General features: G+C 52.0%; 1 protein-coding gene across 4 annotated transcripts; it reads right to left on the reverse strand.

Moving 5' to 3' along the window:
- Positions 1-7,655: 7,655 nt before the first annotated feature.
- On the reverse strand, positions 7,656-21,094 carry LDB1 (LIM domain binding 1). Of its 4 annotated transcripts, none has more exons than XM_047073342.1 (11): positions 20,876-21,094; positions 12,662-12,764; positions 12,495-12,539; positions 12,300-12,375; positions 12,095-12,197; positions 11,749-11,921; positions 11,141-11,263; positions 10,825-10,908; positions 10,609-10,732; positions 10,262-10,404; positions 7,656-9,526 (listed from the first exon to the last, which is right to left on the reverse strand). In XM_047073342.1, exons 1-11 carry the CDS (start codon positions 20,898-20,900, stop codon positions 9,296-9,298), a joined length of 1,230 nt encoding a protein of 409 aa, XP_046929298.1. In that variant the 5' UTR covers positions 20,901-21,094; the 3' UTR covers positions 7,656-9,295. The 4 variants fall into 4 exon arrangements, with proteins under 4 accessions (XP_046929298.1, XP_046929297.1, XP_046929300.1 ...); XM_047073341.1 differs by having other exon boundaries at positions 10,256-10,404; XM_047073344.1 differs by lacking the exon at positions 20,876-21,094 and adding an exon at positions 15,321-15,633 and having other exon boundaries at positions 10,256-10,404.
- Between the last annotated feature and the right edge of the window lie 2,021 nt (positions 21,095-23,115).

A 23,115-nucleotide genomic window follows, 5' to 3' on the forward strand; every position in this document is an offset into this window, starting at 1 on the left:
ACCTTCATTAGTTTAATAGACAAAAAAGAGCCATATTATTTTAATACACATTTATTTGATTGCTATATTTCTTCTTCTTTTTTTAATTTTACTTATTTAAGTAATCTCTACACTCTATGTGGCGCTTGAATTCATGACCCGGAGATCAAGAGTCACATGCTCTTCTGACTAGGCCAGCCAGGTGCCCGTACTATATTTATTTTTAAGCTTATTTATTTATTTTGAGAGAGAGGGAGGGAGGGAAGGGCAGAGAGAGGGGGAGAGAGCATCCCAAGCAGACTCCATACTGTCAGAGCAGAGCCCGAACTTATAAACCATGAGATTGTGACCTGAGCCGAAATCCAGAGTTAGACACTTAACTGAACCACCCAGGCGTCCCAAAGAGAGAGAGAGAGAGAGAGAGAGAGAGAGAGAGAGAGAATCTTAAGCGGGCTCCACACTCAGTGTGGAGACTGACACAGGGCTGGATCCCAAGACCCTGAGATCATGACCTGAGCCAAAATCAAGAATGGATGCTCAACCAACCGAGCCACTCAGGCAGGCATCCTGTCTCTACTATATTTCTACGAGGTTTAGTCTTCATACTTCCTCCTCTGAAATTGTCCTTTACCTACTTATCTATTGAGAAGCCTCTTTTTCTTTAACTTATTTTGCATTAATTAGTTATACAAAAAGTTATAACTCATCATGTTTGCATAATATGCATAAATATGTATAATTTGTATAATAGTGCATAAATATAGATTTTCCAGAGTATCTGCTTTTTTTGCATGGAGGAGGGGGAGAAAGGAATCTAGTTTGCTTTTTATTTATACACACACATACCAAAGTTGTAAATTTAGTCTGTATGTAGTCAAATTGATCACTCTTGGGACGCCAGGCTGGCTCAGTCAGTGGAGCATTGGACTCTTGGTCTCGGGGTCATGAGTTCAAGCCCCATATTGGTGGTAGAGTTTATTTAAAAAAATAAATCAGGGGCGCCTGGGTGGCTCAGTCAGTTAAGTGTACGACTTTGGCTCAGGTCATGATCTCACAGCTTGTGAGTTTGAGCTCCACGTCAGGCTCTGTGCTGACAGCTCAGAGCCTGGAGCCTGCTTGGGATTTTGCATCTCCTTCTCTCTCTGCCCCTCCCCCGCTTGTGCTCTGTCTGTCTCTCTCTCTCTCAAAAATAAACATTAAAAAATTTTTTTTAATAAATTAAAAAATTTGTAATTGATTACTCTTGAGTGCATTTGTTTTTTCTTTTTTATATTGAGGTGAAATTCACTCTTTTCCTTTCTGATTTCTGTGGTATTTAAACTTGCAAGTTTATCCTCCCCACACATACTCTTAGAAGGCTAATGAATACCATTTCATCTATTTTCTTCTAATTTTATTTGCTTGCATTTAATTATTTAATCTTTAATTTTATGATAAGTTGGGATCTTTTCGTTTTGGTTTTCTAAGTTGCTAGCTAAGTTTCTAAGTTGTATGGACTTCATTGCCTCCTAAGTGGTTCCCCTTCTCTAGTCCTATACACCATGCCCAAACTAATCTTTTTAAAAAATAGATCTAACTAGGTCACTTCTCTGCTCAAAAACTGTTGGTGGCTTCCCACTCCAATAAAATTAAGTCAAACTTCTCAGCCTGTCATTCAAAACTCTCTACAATTTAAGAAGACTTGGAGGGCAGTCTTGCTGATGCCTTCTCTGCCATCCCCCAAAGTACACACTACTCCTTTTCTCGACACTGCAAACGGCCACAGTGCCTCCTTTGCTGCTACAGACCTACTTAACTTGCTTAGTTGTCTTCTCCCTAGACCCTCCTGCTTCAGTATCTTCCCTCAATTTAGAATGTCTGTAGGTCCTCACCAAAATCACCTGCCACAGGTCCACCTCCCTTCAACAATCACAACCAATTTCGCCTTTAGCAAGAAGTCTTTCCAGATCTCTTAGGTCAAAACAAATTTCTCTCCTTATAGGTCTTTATAGCACTTTGTAGGTTTGTAATTCTGCTCCCTGATGTGGGCTTTTTACTCATATTATGGCAAGGTCTAACTTTCCCCTGCTCTGGGAGTTTCTGGAGGGCAGGGACCAGGTCTTAATTATGACCTGCTTTACTGACCTTCACTGACATTTACATTCACTTCCCATTACATTTAGATGAAATTCAAAATCCTTGCTGACTCTATGATCTTGGGCAAGTTCATTGGCTTCTCCTGGCCCTTAGTTTTCCCCCTTAGTTTCTGGCTCTTAGAGTTCTCCTGTTAATGGGAGATAACAACAGTGCCTAAACACAGAATTGTGGTTAGCTTTTAATGAGATCACTGATAGAAGGGATTTCTCACAATACCTGGTACACAATGGACGTTAACTGCTATCATCGTCGTCGTCGTTGTCGTCATCATCATTGTCGTGGACACCACGGTATTGTCCCATATGGCCCTAGCCTCTCTCTTGTGACCATTTCCCCTTGCTAACTAGACTCAGAACCCACTGGTGTTCTATTCTTCCAACCTGCCAAGCACTTTCAGCATCAGAACCTGTTTCCTCTATCTGAAATCCTCTTCCCTACGCTCTTCACCTGGTGAAGTCTTCCTCGTCCTTCACGTATTAGCTGATAGAATTTGGAGAAGACTTCCCTAACACCAGTTTAAATCGGGCCTCCCTATTATGTATTTATCCTGCTCTGTTCAGTTATATCATAAATTGTAACTGCATATATATGTGAACTTTTGTTTAATATGTTTCCTCACTCGGAGTGCTTGGGTGGTTCAGTTGGTTAAGCATCCGACTTCGCTCAGGTCATGATCTCGCGATGTGTGAGTTCGAGGCCCGTGTCAGCCTCTGCGCTGGCAGCTCAGAGCCTGGAGCCTGCTTCGGATTCTATGTCTCCCTCTCTCTCTTTGCCTCTCCCCTGCTCATGCTCTGTCAATCTCTCTCTCAAAAATAAATAAATAATGGGGCACCTGGCTGGCTCAATCGGTTGAGCGTCCGACTTCAGCTCAGGTCACGATCTCACGGTTCGTGAGTTCGAGCCCCGCATCAGACTCTGGGCTGATGGCTCAGAGCCTGGAGCCTGCTTCCGATTCTGTGTCTCCCTCTCTCTCTGCCCCTCCCCCATTCATGCTCTGTCTCTCTCTGTCTCAAAAATAAATAAACATTAAAAAAATAAAATAAATAAATAAATAAATATTAAAAAATTTTTTAAAAATGTTTCCTCGCTCAACTTTATGTGCTAAGTTGTCTTGTTCACTGTTCTATCTCTAGTTCCCGGCATGTTGTAGATGCTCAACAGCATCTTGACTGCTGAATGAAGAAATAGACAAAGTGGTTTATATAGCAGGTACTCAACACATACTTGAACTTTAATCCAAGTTAACCTTAGACCCTCTGCCATAGTGAAAGCACTCAGACATAGGCTTCAGAGTTGCAAACAGGAGTTTGCAGAGATCATATCTAAATATATAACCAGGAAAAACTCTTCACATGTACAATAGAAAATAGGGGCACCTGGGTGGCTCAGTTGGTTGGGCATCTGGACTTCAGCTCAGGTCATAATCTCATGGTTCGTGGGTTCAGGCCCCATGTCGGGCTCTGTGCTGACAGCCCAGAGCTGGAGTCTGTTTCAGACTCTGTGTCTCCCTCTCTCTCTGCCCCTCCCCTGCTTGTGCTCTCTCTCTCTCTCTCTCTCAAAAATGAATAAATATTAGAAAAAATTAAAAAAAAAAGAAAATAGGAACAAAAACATTCATAGAAGTGCTCTTCATGATAGTAAAATCCTAGAAACAACCCAAATGTCCAGTGACAGAAGAATGAAGACCTGTGGTATAGTCCTACCATAGAATATTACACAGACCTCAAGACGAACCGCAGCAATACATAATAGGAACCTTACAATATAATACTATGTAAAAATAATAAGCTGCCAAAAATTATATATAGGAGTATTTCCTTATAATAAGTTAAAAAAAAAACCTAACATTAAAAAAAAAAAGTTTTAGGAATACAAGTATTGCCCGATTTTCAAAAGTTCATGTTAAAAAAAAAAGTTCATGTTATACCACTTCGCTTTTATGAAAGACCTACATTAGGACCTATTTTCAATAACAAAAAAATCTGAAGAAGATTTTCACTTTTATGAAAAAAGGAAAAAAGAGAGTTCAGCGTTTGTTTTGCAGTAAGCCATTACAGAGGCAACACACACCCAGAGCAACAAGAGTGGCCCCACCAAGAAGCTCGGTTCCTGGGAACGACACTCAGCATCTCTGCACCAAACCTCCACAGGTTTGAACTGTGTCTGAGCATTTGTGCTTTATCTCTATTTTGTGCGTCCCTTAGCAAGATGTGTCCTGGGGTATCAGAAAAGCCTGAGTGTGAGTCTTATTTTCTGAGTCTGGGAATGCTCAAAATGTTTTCCATATAAATTAATGGTAATTGCTTCTTTGCTTTACACCATTTCATGTTACAGGTTTCATAGGAATGCTCTACTTTCAGATAGTGGGGGAAATCTGTATGTATAGTGAAGATAAATATATAAAAAGGATAAAAGAATGACAGAATGATGGGAGGGGAGGGGAGTGGGATGGGGATGGACCACAGATTTCAGTTATTGCCAAGGTCTTCACTTTCGTGTGATGAGTTTTGAGGACAGTGTTCTAAATAAATAAATGTGTCTTGTGCATGAAGAAATGAAAAGAATGTGTCATGAACCAAAGTCATGATTAATCTAACTCTGTGCATCTGACATCTTTAAAGGAAAAGGGGAGAAATTATGCTTACCTTCTCCAGACAGACTTACTTGTTTGGGAGCAATGGGGAAAAGATTCTTCTACCTCAATCCTCTCTGTGGGGTCTTTTCTCCAGAGACAGTCTCTAGGTTCTCCTCCTGCAGAAGTGAGCCGGTGGGGCAGCAGGGAGGGGAGTAATCCAGGGTTTGGCTACTTCAGGAAAAGGGTCCCGGAATTGGTGGGAAAATGGACCATTCCCAAGGCTGGAGTAGGAACCTAGAGATGTGGGGCAGCTTCCATTCCTATCCAGCTTCCCCCACTCCCCAGTCTAAGAACTGCAGGTGAGTAGGCTTCCACTCCTTTCCTGTTCTGCTTTGTCAAAGACCTCAGGGTGGGGTTGGGAGGTGGGGAGGAGCCTCAGAATTGAGTCCTGAGAGATGAGGCTGTGGCCACACGGTAGAGAGTCGTAAATATTCTGGATACTGGGGAGCTGGGACCATCAGTGGTCAAACCCAGCATCGTTGAAGTTCAGCTTGGAACTAGGGGGCTGCTGAATCAAAACTTCTTACATATCCCTTTCCTTTCAGCCTGGCCCAGAACACTCCTGGGCCATTCTCAGCACTTTTTGTAATTCCTTTGCCTGCTTTCCCTGCTCATCCCTTCTTCATCCAGGCTGTAGTTCCAATCCTGTACCCTCACCTGAACTTCTACAGTCCCTAAGATAAGGCCCTATTTTGTGAAATAAAGGTTAGGGAAGGCCCTAGGGGAACAGTTTAAGAGCTTTTCACTTTATGGGAAGGGATCTGGGGTTAGATGGAACCAGACAGGGCTGGCTGGGCTGGAATCTTACCTTTGGGGAAGGGGTTAGAGGTCAGGCTGGACTGGGCTAAGAGTATAAAAGAGGTACTGGAGATTGTGCTGGAACTCCTAACAAAGGGGCTGGAGGTCAGGTTGGATTGAGTTAGAATAGGAAACATGGGGAGGAAGCTGGGCTCAGGCTGAGCTAGGGGGTCTCAGGGTTGAGGGCCTGTGTCTGCATTGGGGCTGGCTGGGGTACACAGTTGGGCTGAAACAAATTTTTCAGGATCATGCTGGGACCTGAGGCTGGGCCTTAAAGGGCCTTTTCCTTCCCCAACCCTAGCAATTCCTCCAGACCAAGGTCTTCCCCAGAGGGGCTGCTGAGGCAAACAGGGAGGAGCCAGATCTGGGGCTCCAGAGGAAGTCGCTGGCCACTATGCTTCCTGAGTTTAAAAAGTGGGTTCCCCTGTCTCTCTGACTCACTCCCTTCCACCAAGCAGGGCAGAGTCCAGGCCTGACAATCTACCTTTTCGCTAGAACACTGCCTCTTCCAAAACACAAACACCCACACACCCACACACGCCACACATACAGGATATGAACCTTGTCACACAATTCCTGGCCCAGCAACCCCATAACCCAACACAATACCGCCAAGCCACACATTCAACAACATATTCTTATTTATGTACTTGTAGCCTCTCATTCACACCCAGTAGTCACACCTTTCTGCTTTGTTCAGCACCATCTCTCTAGTACCTAAAGTTTGGCCTTGCACCTAGAGAGGGCTCAATGAATATTAGCTGAATTAATGAATCCACCAAGACACATCCCACAAACAAATGCATAGACAAGCCGACATACATATTCACACATGCAATGCTTCCTTACACACCCATATCCAAGCCCTCTCCCAGCCCAGTCACATACATACCCTGGCACACACTCAGGCAAGAAAGCCAGATGTACACCTAGTTACAAAAGCAGACACACCACAGGTAGGGGTTACCTAGCACTCCCAGGGTAAGTTGGTGGTAGCAGCGGGCTGGTCAATGTCCTTCCATCAGGTCAGGCCTGCAGAGGAGTGAAGTGGGCATGTGCACAAATGCAAGCCTTTGGGGTCCTAAGGCAATGGGCAATGAGGAGCTGGGCTGGCAGCAGGGCAGGGCCAAGGTAACCATATGGATTGGAGAGGGGTGGAATGGGCCATGTAGTCCTTTCCTCTGGTTTCTTCCTGCCAGCTGGGGAGGTGAGGGTAGAGGTACACATCTATGAGGACTTGCTTCAAATCCAGAGAATTTAGTGGGGGAATAGTCTGAAAGGCCCAATTCCCCTCCCTGGGATGAAAATGGGAGTCTGGATAGGGGGATTTGGTAGGTGCTAAGATCCCGTCCCCAATCCACAGCAGGGTTTCCCTGTCTTGCCAATCTTCTTTAGTGGTGGGAGAGGAGGGGACTTGGGGCCGGGGGAGTAAACACCTGGAAAGGAATCTGGAAAGCACCCTATTCTTCCTTCCACCTAAGGAACTTCAGGCTGCCTCCTAGCAACCGTTTTCAGGCATCCTCCTGTGTCCCCACCCAAAGTCAGCAAGGGTACAATCAATCAAGCTACTCTTACTTCCCCACCCAAGACCTAACACCAGGGAATCCTAGTTCAGACAGCTCAGCTGGGCTGGGCCCGATAGGAGCAGGAGGCTGGAGGCTGGATAGGGGCAGGAATCTATCAAAAATAGGACCAAGTCTCCCAGTCATTCTAACCACCCAAAGCTCCTCAAACCCAAGCGCCCTCCTCCGCAAGGATCCCTCCCCCTCCAAAAGCCTGATCCAAGGCCTTCTATCCCAGGAACCCTGCCTCAGGGCCACCTGTCTGGCAGCCAGGACGGTTAGGGGCAAGGAACAACAGCCCCAGAGGTGGAAAAGTCAACTTTTGAGGGAGACAGGGCCAGCCTGGGACAGGAGGAGCAACGGTGGAAGAGTGAGGGGCATTGTGAGATGAGACTGAAGGGGGATCCACAAGCTTAATTCCTACCTCCTTTCCAATGACTGGTCTTAGGGACCAGTCATGGTCCCTAAGGGACTGCATGAAGGAGGGAGAAAAGACTGCCTGGAACTTAGTAGTTATTAGGCAGCAATGACCAACCAAGACACTCTCAAACCAAAAAGTCTCTTTATTGATCGGTACCATACATGACTCAAATGGCCCAAAAAAAAAAAAAAAAAAAAAAAAAAAAAAAAAGGCATTACATTTGGGGGTGGGACATCCATCTTCCCCACCCCACCCCTCAGCTCCTGACACAATACCCTTCCAACAGTGGCAGCTGGAGTTAAGGAAACTGGGTGTGGGGGACCCGAGAATCCAGAAGGAAGAGTGGGGAGAGAGGTGGTGCTAACACTTCTGGAACTGGCCACAGGAAAAGGCAGCGAAGCCACAGAGCTGGGCCCAGACCCACGGGACCCTGCTCCTGGCCTCACCCTGGGCCCAGAGCATCCGTGTGTCCAACTGTGAAATAGAGCTGAGGATCCTGGCTGCTTCCCCACTCCCTTCTATGAGGAAAGGGATGGAAGGGATATTGGAGATGAAGACCTTTACTTCAGCTGGGGGACACAGGTCTATTGCTCCCAGGTGGGCTTAGAGCTGGGCCATCCTCAGTGGCTCCTTCCCCTCTGTGGAGGACAGGGGAGGACCAGATACACAGTTTGAGGAGTTGGGGAAAGAGAGTGCTGGAGAGAGTGGACGAGCCCCTCCCCCTCCATCCCATGCCTGCCCAACTGAGACAAAACAAAAAAAACAGCAACAAACAAGGTTGCTCCCTTCCCTCCACACTTCCTAAGGGAGGGAGCCTCCCTTCCCCCCATCCAAGACAGCTGCTCTAGTGGAGGACTTGTAAAGAATATACACACCATGGGGGAGGGGGATGGGGCTGGGAGGGAGTCACAAGCACTAGGAGGGCAGGCCAGAGTCCTGGAGGATGGGAAGACAGAGACAACAGCAGGGGGTTGTCACAAAGGTGAGGCCATCAACGGCCCCCTACCCCAAGGCATGCCTTCCCCAACTCCAGTCACCCAGAGGAAAAGGGAAGAGAGATGGCAAAGTATCTCCTTGGTCTGAAGCTCTCAAACTGTATAAAATGTTAATGCATACCCCCCCACACCCCACACTCACCTCCACGTGGGCCCTAAGCCCCGGATTTGCCTGGAGTAGGGAGGTAGCTGGACTTTCAATAAGGGGAAGAGGGGGTACATGTGTGACTTTTTTTTTTAAACTTACATTTTTAATAATATTATTTTTTAAAAAACTTGGGAGCTGGGATAGGTGGCTGCAGGGAGGAGCCAGAGGTTCACCCCTCTACTACCAGCCACCTAGGGGAAGGTTTAGGAAAGGGGCACTCAACCAAGCCCCATAATTTTAAGTCCCTAAGGGCTGTGGAATAGACAACCCCAGGCTTGAAGGGGGTGAAGTCAGGAGGATTGGGAACCCAGAACCTGGGGTGAGGATGGATGCAAATGCCCTGGGGGGTGATCAGGACATTTCTCAGAGGCCCAGGGTCCATGTAGGCATCCACATGAGTACCCCCTTCCCCCAAAAAGGCTCTGCAGAGGCCAGGCCCAGCCCAGGGCCACTGGGGGGCAAATCTTGGCACCTGCCCCCAGCGAGTCCAGTTCCTCCCTGAAGTGGGTGGATGGAGGCTGCCCATTTTAGATGCTCAGTCTCTTCATTCTGTCTTCTGCTCCCTGGGGCTGCGAGGGGTGGGGCAGGCAGGCAGAGTGCTGGGTGGCCATGGAAAGGCCTTTACTGGGAGGCCTGTGACGTGGGGTTCTCCGATTTGCTTTCTTGGCTGGATGGAGGCTTGCTGTTCCAGGGGCTGTTGGCGCCCAGGGCGGGGGAGTTGTTAAAGCTGTCCTCGTCGTCAATGCCGTTGGCCGCGTCAAACTGGGTGTTCTCCAGCCGGGTGATGAGCCTCTCGTCCTCGTCCCCGAACTCCCCGCCCATCAGGGTGGGCTCCCCCACCACCATCACATCCTGAGAGTGGCGGAGGTCCCCAAACATAATCGGGGCAGGGGCTCGCCCGGCCCAGGGCAGCAGATACCCCCAGAGCCCCAATACCCACCCAGGAAACTCAACACCCCCAACCCCTTCTCATACCCAAGTTTAAAACCCCAAATCCTCTGACACCCTCAGCCCCTGGAATCCTTCCCACTGAAGGACTGCAGAGCATCACAGGCTTTGACCCACACGTACTAGATTCTAGAAGTCAATCTACTCCCCTAGCTCCCTAGTTCATCTCCCCCAAACTTCAGGGGGGCTCCTAAACTTCTGTCCACATATAATAGGGAGGGAGCAGATTAAAAGAAAAAAAAAAGAAAAACACCAATGGGGAAAGCGTGTGCATGTACATATGTGTATTCTAGATTCGCACACGTTCAAATTTGTGTCCCTCTGTCAGTGTGAGTGTGTGGGTCTCTGATGGTATGTGTGCCCCTAAGCTGTCTATCCTGAACACCCAAATGTTCTCATGGCTGTCTCTGTCCCTTTATGTCCTATGTTCTGTCTGAGTCTGTGATCACAACCATGGCATTTGACTGACAAGGACTCTCATCAGTGACAGGAGCCAGCTCATGCTGGCACATTACACCAGGAAAAACTGTTTTTGCTTCTATGCCTGCTAGTGAGCTCAGGCTGGGACAGGGTCAGGGGTCAGGGGTCAGCAGTAGGGCAGCCCAGAAGAGAGAAGAAAGCCGAGATGCTTACAGGTACCTGGCTGGAGAGGGCGAAGGTGCTGGCTGGGCTTTTCTTCTTGCTGTTGCTGTTGTTGGTGTTGCCACCCCCCGAGCTCATGGTGCTGCCCCCTGACATCTTTCGTTTCCGCCGTTTGCTGGGCTGCTGCCGCGCGGGCTCCGCTGTGCCAAGGAAAAGGAGACTCAGGAAGGGCAAGGCCCTGGGTCCCTTGTTCCCCATTCTGGCTCCTAAGGAGCCTGAGCCTACCCTGATCCCAATCTTGCAGACCCAGGAGTGAGAAAGGGGCTTCATGAGGAGACAGAGAGAGAGCGTTGGGGAGCTTCATCAGATCCTGGTTAGAGCAGGTGCAGGTGCAAGGCACTCACCGGGGGGTGCTACCATGCGCTGCCACTTCTGGAAAAGGCAGGTCTTGAGGCAGTCACGGGGGCTGAGGCTGTAGGTCTTGTGGCGGGACATGAGCTCCTGCATGGGCTCGAGTATCACACAGAGCTGGGGGGAGATGAGGAGGTGGCTTGTCAGGAGAGAGACATGGAGCTGACTCCAAATGGGATGGGGCAGAAACTGGGTGATCAAGGACTCACTCGGAGGTAGTTGAGAGTGGAATTGGACAACCCACACCGGGTGATATTTTTGGAGAGCTGATCCAACATCTGGGGGTCCTGGGCCTAGATGGGGAGAAAAAGACTAGAACCTGGGTTGCATCTGCTCACCTGCCCTATCACTGAGCCTCATGACACTCCAGAGAGAGAAGAGGGGCTGTTATGAAACCCATTTTTCAGATGGAGATACTCTAACCCTCTGTCTGAGGTCACTGTCAGGAAATGGCAGACCTTATTCCATCCATTCTTCCCACTGCCTGCCCTCACCCTTGCATTTTGGGTCTTGCCCACAACTCACATGCATGGCAAGGATGCTGCGGGGGATGAGCTCTCGGTGCTGCCGGATGCTGAAGTGCCACGTCTTTATCCGCATCATGTCGTCAAACATGAACTCTAGGTACAACCGGCCCTCCACACACACCTGGAGACAAGCTTGTCACATCTCTGCCCTCTCCCCACGTGCCTGAAAATATACCTGCTCTCCCGTTTGCTCACAACTCTCCCACTGAACACACTTCTGCCACTTGCACATAAATCTGGGTGCATAACTGACAAAGACCATTCCCTCATCTACCTGTCACACCCCTGGCCCTTACACACATACACACACAAAGTGGAAATGCTTAACAGACCCTTGTCCTCTTCCCAAGTAGCTAGTGATACACTCATCTGCTATAAACTCTATGAGGGCAGGCTCTCATTCACTGGTGTGCCCCTGCAGCCCAGAAAACTGTCATGTACAAACTTAGTAAGCATCTGATGGATGTTGCACCATGCCTGCCCCTCCCTTCTGGTCTTGCCACTTCCCCTTTTGCCTCCCTAGGGAACAGCTGAGTACATTTTGGGAGAAAGGAGGGGAATCAAACCCAGGTGCTTCAGTATTCCACATCCAGCTGGGTTGCTGACCTGGGTGAACATGGGTTTGCCATGCTGCGTCACCATGCTGCCTTGGTCACAGTCAAGGGACACAAAGTTGCTGTGGAATGCCTCCTTGGGGTGCTTAAGCACATAGTACAGTTCCGTAGCACCCCCTTCAAAGATGCTGCGGAAATAGCGTGGGATCAAGGTCCGGCCAATGGCTGTAGAGATGGGACAAACTCATTAGAACAGAAGGACTTGTAAGAGGGTCAGGCAGATGCCCTAACTGCCAAGACAGATCCCCGGAGACAAATACCTACTCCCAGTCCTTAGAAGGACATAGGAAGTATATGCTCTCATAGCAGAACCAGCAGGACCCCCAAAGGCCACTCACTATATCTCTTTGGTCCATCCTCCAGGCAGAAAGTGATGGTTAACATGGCATCATCCTCAAAGAACTCAGTTGTGAAAGCATCCCACCAGAGATTGTCACACTCCTAAGGAGCACAGGAAGATGTGTTTGTGTGTGTATGTCAGAAGACATCCCAGGGGTTCCCAGACGGCCCTCCCCCTTCCCAGCCGCTTTCCCCTAGCCATACCTCTGTCCAGTTTTGAAGCCGTTTGTTAAGCTCGAATATTCTGTAGTCAGTTTGGTTGCCATATGGTGTGTGCCTCCTGGGAAAAGTGAAGAAGGGAGGTCAGTAGAAAGAGGGTCTCCCCACTCCACCCCACCCCCACTTCTGCCTTCCCCCATGTAATGGAAAGCACCTCCCTCCTCACTGGACTCCACTTACCCAATCCCGGGCTCCAGATATGTAGGCGGGTACATGGGAGTTGGGCTGTGTAAGGGAAGAGGCTATGAGAATGGGAGTGGAAGACAGGAATTATTGGGGGTGTCACTCCCTCCCCCTTTCAGGCAGGATCCCATCTGGAGAAGGGATGGGAAGTAGATAAGACTCACCCCACATCCCGATCTAGCATGGTGCCGGGATGGAAAGGAGGGAAGGCGTTGCCGTTCGGGGGCTCCTTCGGCGAGTACAGCTTGAATGACTTTGAGGAACAACCTAGAAGGGAAAAAGAGAAGTGGTGCCCTGAGTCCCAGGGAGCTTTCCTGGAAGTCTACTAGATTGTGTGGAAAGGGACTGGTCTTCCAGAGCACCCAAAGTGGGTGGACTAGGGGAGGGGGACTACCCTATGGAACACCTACCTCTGCTTCTAAATCTGCCTCCAATTTTATTTTATTATGAAACTAGAAGTACTCAGCCCTAATACCCAAGACCCCATTTCTTCATGTGCTGAGCCCTGGATGATAGAATTGAAGCAGCAAAGAAATGTCAACACCATAGAATAAATGAATATCCAAACATTAGAATTTAATTTTGATAAATTCCCTTTACATCCACCTAGTATTGTTCACTCATCACAACAACCTTGTGAGGTAGCAGGGTCAACTATAAAATCCCCATTTTACAGATGAGGCAACGGAAAGCTCGAGGGGACTTGCCAAGATCACAGAGGTAGCAATTGGCAGAGCTAGGACTTGAGCCCAGATCTGATTCCCATATCCTATAGTATTTCCACCCCTCTAATGCCCTCTGGAGACCAAGCTTGGGGAACGGAACCGGAACCGGGATTTTGCCAACTCCCTGCCCCTCCTCCACCCCCAGGGTCTCAGGAGGGCAGGGGATAGAAAGATAAAGGGGAGTGGGTGCCTGCTGGGTGCCTCCCACCAGATAACCAGTTGGGCCTTCTGCCTCCCCCACCAACGGCCACTCCCTTATCAGCCCAGCCCCCTCCCCCACAGCTACCATGGGTCTAGTATTGTCTCCAAACCAGAAACCCAAAGCCTCAACCTCCTCTCACTTCTGAGACTTGCAGTGGGGGAGGGAGATAGACAGGCCTCCAATGGATTCCACTCTACTTACAAACCTAGGTCTCGAAAGGAGGAAATCTAGGCTCCAGGGGGCTTAGTCTAGGAGGCAAGTGGTTAACTAGACAGGGGTCTCTGCTCACGTGTCTCTGTGTATGTGCACATGTGTCACCTCTCCACCTCAATGAGCAGCACACTGTTCCTGGTATACTATTTCCTGACTAGAAGAAGTATTACATTCATAGTTGGGTACGAGCCAGGCACCCCTACAATTCTATTTTCCCCCTCCCAACCAGATAGGAAGGGAAACTGAGACACAGCACCAAAGGTTCTAAACCCAGTCATAGGTGCTTCCTAGCCACCCCAAAACTTGTTTGCATTTGAAGGGCAGCCATATTGGCCGTATCTAAGCCCCCTCCCCAAATTAAATACAAAATCTATTTTGTTCCTTAGGGGAAAGAGACAAAGGAAGACCCTGTGCCAACACACATCATTTAATTATCTCTCCAGGGCCCCCTCCTCACAATATGGGCAAACGGAGGGTCCCAGAGGGGCTTACACTACACAGTTCCTGAAGGTGCCAAGACTCAAAGCTTGTGTGTGCCTGCACACGCGTGTGCCTCATCCTGCCTAGCAGGCTTCCACCCTCAGCTCGTTCCAACATGCCTACCAAGAGCTGGAACCCAGCAGCCCCAGGCAAGATCAGGGTGGCTGCAACAGGCCCTTGCCCCGTTCATGCTCTCTCGCAGGCCACATCCACATGCTCCCAGCACAGCACACACAACCTTCACATGCCAGTTTGGACTGAGGAGCCTGTATCCTTAGGAAAGAGACAGTGCCACCCAGCTCCAAGTCTCCCCACTCCACAGACAGGTATACTAAGGCCACATAGGAAGCCCAAACTCCCAAAGTCTACCAGAGGCTGGGTCTAGTCAATGAACCCAAGAGTCTAGATTACCAGACCTTGCCCTTGCCCCCTAAGGAAGCCATCCTTTCCCTAAAGGCATCACTGGCCCTGCCCCACAGTCTCAGGGCTATCTGAAGAAATGTGTCAGCTCAGGACCCTCAGAAGGGAGGAAGCACACCTGGGTTCCTCTCTGATTCTGAAAAAAGTTTCAGAGCTTCAATTTCTCTCACCAGAGACCTGACAAACATTGCCTGGGGCTGGGGAACAGCTCTGAAGAGCTAAAGCCTGAAGCTCTGAGGCCTCTATTTATACCTCCAGTGAATGGACACAAACTCAGCATCTCTCCAGAGCCATAGCAACTCCCAGTAGCCCCAGCACAAGGGCTTGGGAGTGAGAAGAGAAGGGGAGGGAACATCACCCAGACCATCTGTCCCTGTTACTGCCTGTCCCCAGCAACAGGGGTAGAGAGAGCAAGGTGGGGGTGGGGGTGAAGGGGATGTGTCATCAGCCTCGGAGTCACACATACACCCCCCCATCCCCAAGCAATCTGGGAGCCCTTAGGAGGAGGGAGAAGAGAGGAAGAGCCCAGAACTAGTAAAGTTTCTCAGGATGGAAGCTGCATCCTGGGGCTGAGGGGGGCACCTCCAGCTGAGCATTTCCATGGTAACCAGCCTGACCTGAGGGCAGGCCCCCTTCCTTTGGGGGCTGACCACAGGTCAGCAAGCCTGAGAGCCCTGGCCTCTCTGAGCTGGGGCACCTCTGCCCCAGCTAGCATACCAGGCCTGGGCCAGACCCAGGATCTTCCGCCCACCCCCAACAGGCTTGCACGGTGCCCAGACTTACCTGGGAGAACTGAGGGGGCCAAGAGAGGTGCGGGGAGTGGCTGGAAGCCCAGCGGAGCCCTGGCAGGGGTGAGGGCTGAGGGGGCCAACTTCAGCCGCTCATGTCCCAAGTGGGACAGGCAGGCCTGGCTGAGAGCTCCACTCCGCGGGCCGCACAAAGACTCGCACACACAGCCTCGGCCCGCCCCGCGGCGGCCACAGCCCCGGGGGAAAGTTACAATGGCCACTGGGCCGGGGGCTAGGGGCCAGGGGGCCGGCCTGGGGGGCGGGGGGCCGCGGGGAGTCCGGAGCCTTCTTTGTTTGCAAGGTTTCCCTCAACAATGGCTGCTCCGCTCTTTCCTCTCTCCTCCTCCTCCTCTTCGGCTCTCCCCGCCGCCGCCTCTCGCTGCCTCTGCCTCCAAGCAGCCCGCCCGCCCTCCCCAGGCCACCAGGCCCCTCCGCCAGGGCACCAGGAGAGACAGGGCCCAGCACTCACACTCACTCACACTTGCACACGCACAGACACACGCAGCGCCCGCCGGCTCCCTGCCTTTTCTCCCTTTCTAGCCCTCCCTCCCCGCTCGCTCTCCGCTCTCCGAGCCTCTCTCAGAATGAGGCCCCAGGGCGGGCGGAGGGTGGAGCTGCCCCCACTGGCCCCGCCCCCTCCCTGCGAGGAAAGAGGAAGAGGGAGAGAGAGAGAGGGAGGGAGGGAGAGACGGAGGCAGGCAGGGAGGACTGCTGAGAAAAACAAAAGAGAGACAGAGATCGAGAGAGAAGGGAGGGAGAGATGGAGACAGAACAGATTGGGCCTGGGGAGAGACCTGGATGGAGGGGAGGTGTGTGGGGCCAGGAATTGAAATGCCCCCATCCCAGCCCCAAGCTTGGTGCTCAGGGGTGAGCAGGAGGGCTGGAGCCACTGACAGGGATGGAGAGGAGTGCTCTCCTCCCTGGAGACTCCCAGTATCTTCAAACTGCTTCCCCAATGTCCCCCAAATCTCTCTTCCTCTCCCCTGTGATCTCTGGGGTTGAAGGTTGGCCTGAGCTGCCACCCTGGGCTTCAGCCCCTGGTGAAATCCCAGAGCAGCTGGGGGAAACCTCCAAGGGGTTATTTTTGACAGAGCCACACTCTGCTTCAACCTGTAAACAGTGATTGCAGGGAGGGGGGCACTCCAGGCTCCCTGCCCTCAACCCAGCTAAGTTCCTAGCCCCCTTCCCTAACCCCCACCATAAGAGTCAGGTGGGTGCAGGGGAAAGAGGCACTGTCAGAACTGGGGAAGGCAAATTTGCCCATCCAAGGGTCCCCAGAAAGGGCCTCGTCTGCTGCTGAATCCTCCCACCATCCCAGGGGAAAAAAAAAGGTATGTGGTTACTGAAGTAAAGCATGTTCTCCAATGCAAGGGGGGGAATTCCCAAGAGAGGAGGTGTTTCCAAAACTTGGGTAGTGGTCCAGGTCTACTACCTGGACACATAGGAAAAAGGAAACACACACACACCACAGCACACAACACACGAGGGGGTGCAGCCATACAGCCTTCCTACTTCTTTGCAATTTGAGTCTCTGTTCCCTATGCCCCACCTTGCCATGCCAACCACATTCACACAGCCCCATGACAAGGTTTCTCATGATAGACACACTGGTTGTGCAATAATATTGCATCTGGCTCTGTGAACATTCTCCTCACGTAAAAAACTCATTTTACTTTTACATAAATCAGTCCCTAATACACACTTCAACCTGCGACATACCTCAAATGCAAGATAAACCCAAACCCAGGACACACACATAGCCTATGACATACTTTGACTTCTTTACACACTGGGACCTGTGACACATGCCCTTGGACCCCAATACACACACCCAAACTGCATTATACCTCCAGAACCTGTGACAGACTATTATGTGCACACCCTGGCCATTTGTTACCCAGAGACTAACCCCATAAACCACCCTCCCTGAAACCTGCACACCATTCTCCATCACAGTCTAGCCATATGATATGCTCCAGCTTTCACAAACATACTGAAATCTATAACATTCAGCCAGACCCTGCAACATTCTGCCCAGAATTGAAACCACCAGGAACTGAAATATTCCACTGAGTCCCAAATTTACAGCACAACTCTAGGATGACTACACTTATCCTCCACTTACGGGACAATTCCTGTTGTTTGTTTCATGCCTTTAAACTTTCCAAAGTTCATTCGTAGGCCATACCTCAAGAGATTCTTACTGAATACAGGGCCAAATATTATGCTCACTCGAACAGATTATAGTGAGACAGGAGGGCCTGAGCTGGAACCCTGGCCTTCTAACCCCACTCATACAAGCCCAGCCCTGGGGCACTGCAACCATTCCTACTCCCTTCCCCCTCCAAGGAATGGCCACTCCAAGCCCCAAATGACTGTCTACACGGGAAAGAGGGATGGGCGTGTGCTCGGGCTTCTGCCCCCAGTCTAGAGCTCAGAACCCCCAGTTTGTCTCCTCAAATTTCAGAAGGAAGGGCCCCTAAATACCAAGATGTATCAAGACTCTGGCACATCATTCAAAACGGGGCCCTTCTTCTGGTTCCCCTTTTCTAGCAAGGCTGCTCCTCTCTCATTTCTGACTTAATTCCTCCATTTGCACAGGAGCAGAAGAGGTACAACTAAAGAAAGCAAGTCTGAGTTAGATGGCCCTAAAATTGGTGGAGCAGGGAGGGGAGGGGATGGGGGGGCAGTGGGGAGAAAGCAGAGCAGCAAAGAATAACAAAGGTGATGAAAGAGCGAAGAGGAAGAGTACCCCTCCTGGAGGTGGGAACTCTGAAGGGCAGCAGCCTGCCCCAACCCACAGGATAAGGTACCAGCACTGCCCCCTGCCCGGGCCCCTGGGGCTCCCTGACCCAGGCCTCCAGTGTGCCTGCCCCCCTTCCTTTGTCTGTGCCCGGCCTCCCGTTGGCCTGGCGCTCTGCCATCCTCCTCTCCTGGCTCCCAGCCGCCACCACTGCTGCCTCCTCCCCTCCCCCTACTCCTCCCTGCCTTAACCCTTCTGAGCCACATGCTGCCCCAGACAGGCCCTGGTCCCCTCAGCAACCTGCCGTGCCTGGGTGATGCCCCTTAGCAGAGGTTCTCCCTGCTCCTGACCAAAGCTTCAGGAGCTATTACCTACCCCAGGAGCACTATGGGAGCTGGGGGTATATATGTGTGTGTGTCTGTGTGTGTGTGTCTGTGTGTGTCTGTGTGTGTGTGTGCGTGTGTATCTTGTGGTGTTTCCTTCCGTGTGTGCATGTGTGTGGGTCTGCGTATGCTCTGGCTTCCTTCAGTCACATGTGTGGGGCATGTGCTGTCTCTGCTGGGCTGGGGGAGGAGGAGGAGCCGGGAGACAGCAGAGCACAAAGGAGAGACTCAGACAGGCAGGCAGGCAGCAGGCAGGCGGCCTGCCAGGGCGCCTCGGCCCCCACCCCAGGCCTGCTCAAGTTGGGGGGTGGATCTTTGGGCCTGTACTGTACATGCTGCCAGGATGCCCTTGTATTCAACCATGTGCTCCCACCCATCCATCCAGTCTGGTCCCCTCCCTCACTCCCAACTCCTAACATTCCCCACCCCCAGGCCACTCTCAGTCCCCTCCCCATTTGGTTCTCCTTGAAGTCTAACCTCCATCCATTCTCAGTGGCATTAACCCATAAGACTTCTTCATATTAAGGAAAAAAGACCCCACTCTTAACCATCTTTTGCCCCCTCTCCTCTAGCCACGCCACCCAGACACACAAAAGGAACATGTGTTTTGAGGCACTGATTGAAGCTGTCCCTCCTCACGCACATCTCTGTGCATGGGTCCTCTTCCTGTCCCCATGCCGCTCCCAAAGAAAATGAGGGAGAAACTTTATCCTTTCTCCTACTGTACCCAGGCACCCTGCCCCAACTTCAGGAACAACCTCTTATCTACCTCCAACCTGACAACCCTTCCATACCCATCTCCTACCCACCATTTGTAGGAACTAAGAATCAAAATTTAAGACTCAGGCCTCTAGCTTGTTCACAGCCTTAGTTTCTGCTATGTTTATGTGTGGTAATGGAGGATGAAGGCCATGAGGAGGACTCCGAGCATGGAAGGATCTGAAGGGGTGCCCAGCATAGGGCAATTATAAAGAAAATACACATACAAACATCCACACCAAGCTGGTATGAGAAGGAATGATGGTGCCAGGCAGGATTCCAGCTTGGCAAGCTCTTCCCTTTCCTCCCCTCCCCACCCTCTACAAGCAGGAGTCAGGGGTTCCCACACCCAGAGACTCCAGGATCCTCAGACTCTACTAGCCCTACCTCTGGGCCCCATGCCCCTTAAACATCAGCCTCAGCAGGCACTTTAAATGTGTGCCCAGCCCAGCTTGGCCTGTGTCACATGATTTTCAAGGAAGCTTCCGCACTGGCAGCTTCCCTTGGGGACGGGTGTGTGTGTGTGTGTGTGTGTGTGTGTGTGTGTGTGTGTGTGTGGCAAGGGTTCAGTTGTGGAGTATGAGGCTCCCAGAGAAAAGGCATGTGGAGAAGCAAAGGATCCAAACCAGGCTAGATCCTGGGACACCTGACTTTCAGAATAAAGCTAACTCCAGCCTGGGACAAGAGGGGGTCCTGAACATAATGCAAGAACCCAGAGTCCTGAGAATGGGGATAGACAGTGTTTGGGGGCCCTCTGAAGACCACCTCTCCAGTCACATAGCCTCCCTCTTTTCTCCTGGCAGTGAGGTACAACCTTCTCCTTCCCCAGGAAAGAACTCAGACCCAGGCTGTCACTAGCAAGAGCTGGTAAACGTTTTGGGGAGATGGGGATCTGGGCCTAAGTCCTGTCCCAAGTTCTCACTTTTAGGTCAAGTACTGCTCCCCTCAACTCAATTCCCACAAACCACTTTATTTCCTAACTTGCTGGAGCTGCCACATTTCCCCCTCCCACTACGGTGGAGACGCCAGACCTGAGGGCCCAATTATCTGAGCCCCCCCCCCTCCCCAGAGTACCTCACGTCCCTCAGGAGGGCTAACCTTCCCTGGCAACAGGCAGGAAAATTTGGAGGGGAGCAAGATGGGCCCCAACCAACCCCTCCTCCCAAAAACAGTCCTCAGAAAGAGCCCTGAGGGGGGTATCACAGGATATGTAAAAGCGAATAGGCAGCAAGAAGGGGGGGGCAACCCAAACCAGCCAATCAAAACTCTATGGTGACCTGAGGGGGGGGGTCAAAAGTCCAAACTCACTTCTGATTGGCTAACACCCTGGAATTCTGGGAATTTCAGCCCCCCAAACCCCTCCTCAATTAGCCTCCCCCACCAAAACACACACACACACACACACACACACACACTCACACTCACACTCTCTCGCTCTCTTTCTCTCCCCCCCTCCACTAGCACCCCCTCCCCTGCCTCTATGCTGCTGCGCATTTGCAGTTGGGGAGAACCCTCCCCCGGACTAAGGCCCGCTATACCCCTCAGAGCCCCCGACCTCCGCCGTGCCATCGACGCCCCCCACACAAGTTCATGCCAAACAAGGGGTGAGGGATCTGCCGAGAGGGCTAGGGAGGGAGGGGCCGGGCGACCGCGCGCCCCACTCACCAGGACAGGCACAGCCCACTGACATCTTCACATCGCCCGCCGCTGGGGGCCCAGCCGAGTCACGGTGCCCGCCCCGCTCGGGGACAGGCCGGGCATGAGCCGCCGCCGCCGCCCGCGGCCCCGCTGCCCTCGCCGCCGGCCCGGCCCGGCCTCGGCCCGGTGCGGGCGGCCCCCGGCTGCAGCGAGGGGCCTGTCAGGCGCGGAGCAGACAGGAAGGAAGCCAGGCAGGAAGGCGAGCTGCCTCTGCGTGTGCGCGCGCGGGTGTGCGTCCCCGGAGTGTGTGTCCGTGTGTGCGCGTGTGCGTGTGCGTGTCTGTGCGCTCCCGCCGCCCTCCCCGCCGCCAACGCCGCCGCCGCTCGCCCCCCTTTCCCTCCCGCGTTCGCTCGCGCACTAGCTCTCGTAGGCGCCCGCTCTCCAGCCCCAGCCGGGCTGGGCTGGGCTTTATTAATATGCTAATTGCCTGCTAGTGGGAGGGGAGAGCCGTGTCAAAGTGACCCGGGCGAGCGCGCAGCGAGCGACGACGTGCGTGCGCCGCGCGGCGGGCGGGCGGCAAGGGGCCGGGAGCGTTCGTGGAACGGCATGCATGTGACGCAGCTTTTAAAAAAGGAGACGGAGGCAGAGACCCCAGAGGGGGAGGGCGGTGGGAGGAATGAGAGGCGAAGCCTCACACTCGGTGTCCGTCCTCCGGGTGCCTCCGAGTTGGGAGCGTAGCTGAGCCGGAGCGGGAGCGGGAGCTGGGACTGGGGGAGGCGGAGCCAGGGTGGGCCTGAGGTGTAGCTCTCCCTCCACCCCGGCCACGCTCTGGGAGGGAAAAGGGACTGCCGACCCCCGCCCAAGCTCTCTGCTGAGATTACCGTTTTACTCCGGAGGGCCTTTATCATGTGCCCCCCACCCCAACCTGGGCGGGGAAAGCACTATCCTAATTCCCGTAGCAACCCAACTCACCTCCTCCCTAAATTAACCACCCCTCCCTTGCCTGCTAAACCAGTTAGAACTAGAACCAAAAGGGTTAATTAAGTATGGTCCCCGCCCTCCCCTGCCCTAGGGCTGAGATCTGCGTTTTGCTGGGGGGAGGAGGGCAGTGGAATGACCGTCAGGTTGGTCTGGGGAGGGGGTAATCTGCAGGCCATCCTTCCCCCTTGCGGGCTCTGACTCATCAGTCAAAACGCTCTCCTCCCTTCCCCCTTTTTCCATCCAGTCTCGGCCTCCCCCAACTCCCCCTCGCATGCAAGCTTCTCTCCTTTGAGGGCCTCGAGACTGGAGACAACAGGAAGCAGACCCCTCCAGTGCCCCCTACCCGTAGGGGCTGCGGGGTTGGTAGGGGGTAGGAGGAAAGATGATCTGGATGGTCAATGTAAGGAACACTCCTTCCCCAGGGAGGAGCCTCCCAACCTTCAGGCACTCCTCAAGGACTCCCCAGCCCAGCCCTAGGAAGGAGAGGGGGGCGGGGAGAGCCTCCATCACCATCCCTTCCCAAAAGCCCAGCCTTAGCTGCCTCATAAACAGGAAATACCTATTAGCAGGGAAGAGGGAGGGGAAGGGAGCTGTCTGGAAGAAAGAGCTGGCCCCTCTCCCTTCTGGGGGGTCCCCAGCTGCCAGCTTAAGTTTCAAGGTTGGCTCCAAGGAGTAGACACTCTGGACCTGGGCTGGTGTCCCCTTTCTAGGGCATCTGGCCCAGACTGGGTAGGGGGTCCCCCTCCTCTTCATTACTTGGTGGGGGCGGGGGGGGGCTTGATGGCCCCCACTCCTGCCCAAAGTTTGCACAGCTGGCTTGACCAGCTGTTAAGATGTGAAGGTTTAAGGTTTAAGTGTGAGACCCCTTCTCTCTATCTTTGCTTTTGCTGAGGGAGCACGAAATGATGGACAGATGCATAGTCTGGGGATTGAAAAGACAGCCTACCCAGAGATGCTTGGACCCCCTCCATATGCTTAGGAGAAGATGGGGCAAGGGAGCTGGGAGCACAGCCACACTCTTAACTCCAGCATTCTCATCCACGCTGTGTATTCCCTTACCTCAGGGGCTGCAGGGGGACCTGACTGAAGCCATCCATACTTATACAGGTATTTTGTTTGGCATCATCCCCTGCCTCTGTCCACTTCCTCCTCACATTCCCCCGGGCAGAGGTCAGCACTAGAAGGATTAAGGAGAACCAAAAGCAACAGAACCCATGCCTGGAATTTGGGATACCTAGATTTGAATTACAGAGCAAATGACCTGAGACAACTGACTTCCCTACTCT

The sequence above is a fragment of the Lynx rufus genome, unplaced genomic scaffold (assembly GCF_022079265.1).
Source record: "Lynx rufus isolate CCGP_SWC_20201006 ecotype Redwood Valley unplaced genomic scaffold, mLynRuf1.p SCAF_11, whole genome shotgun sequence".
In the NCBI taxonomy this organism is placed as follows: domain Eukaryota; kingdom Metazoa; phylum Chordata; class Mammalia; order Carnivora; family Felidae; genus Lynx; species Lynx rufus.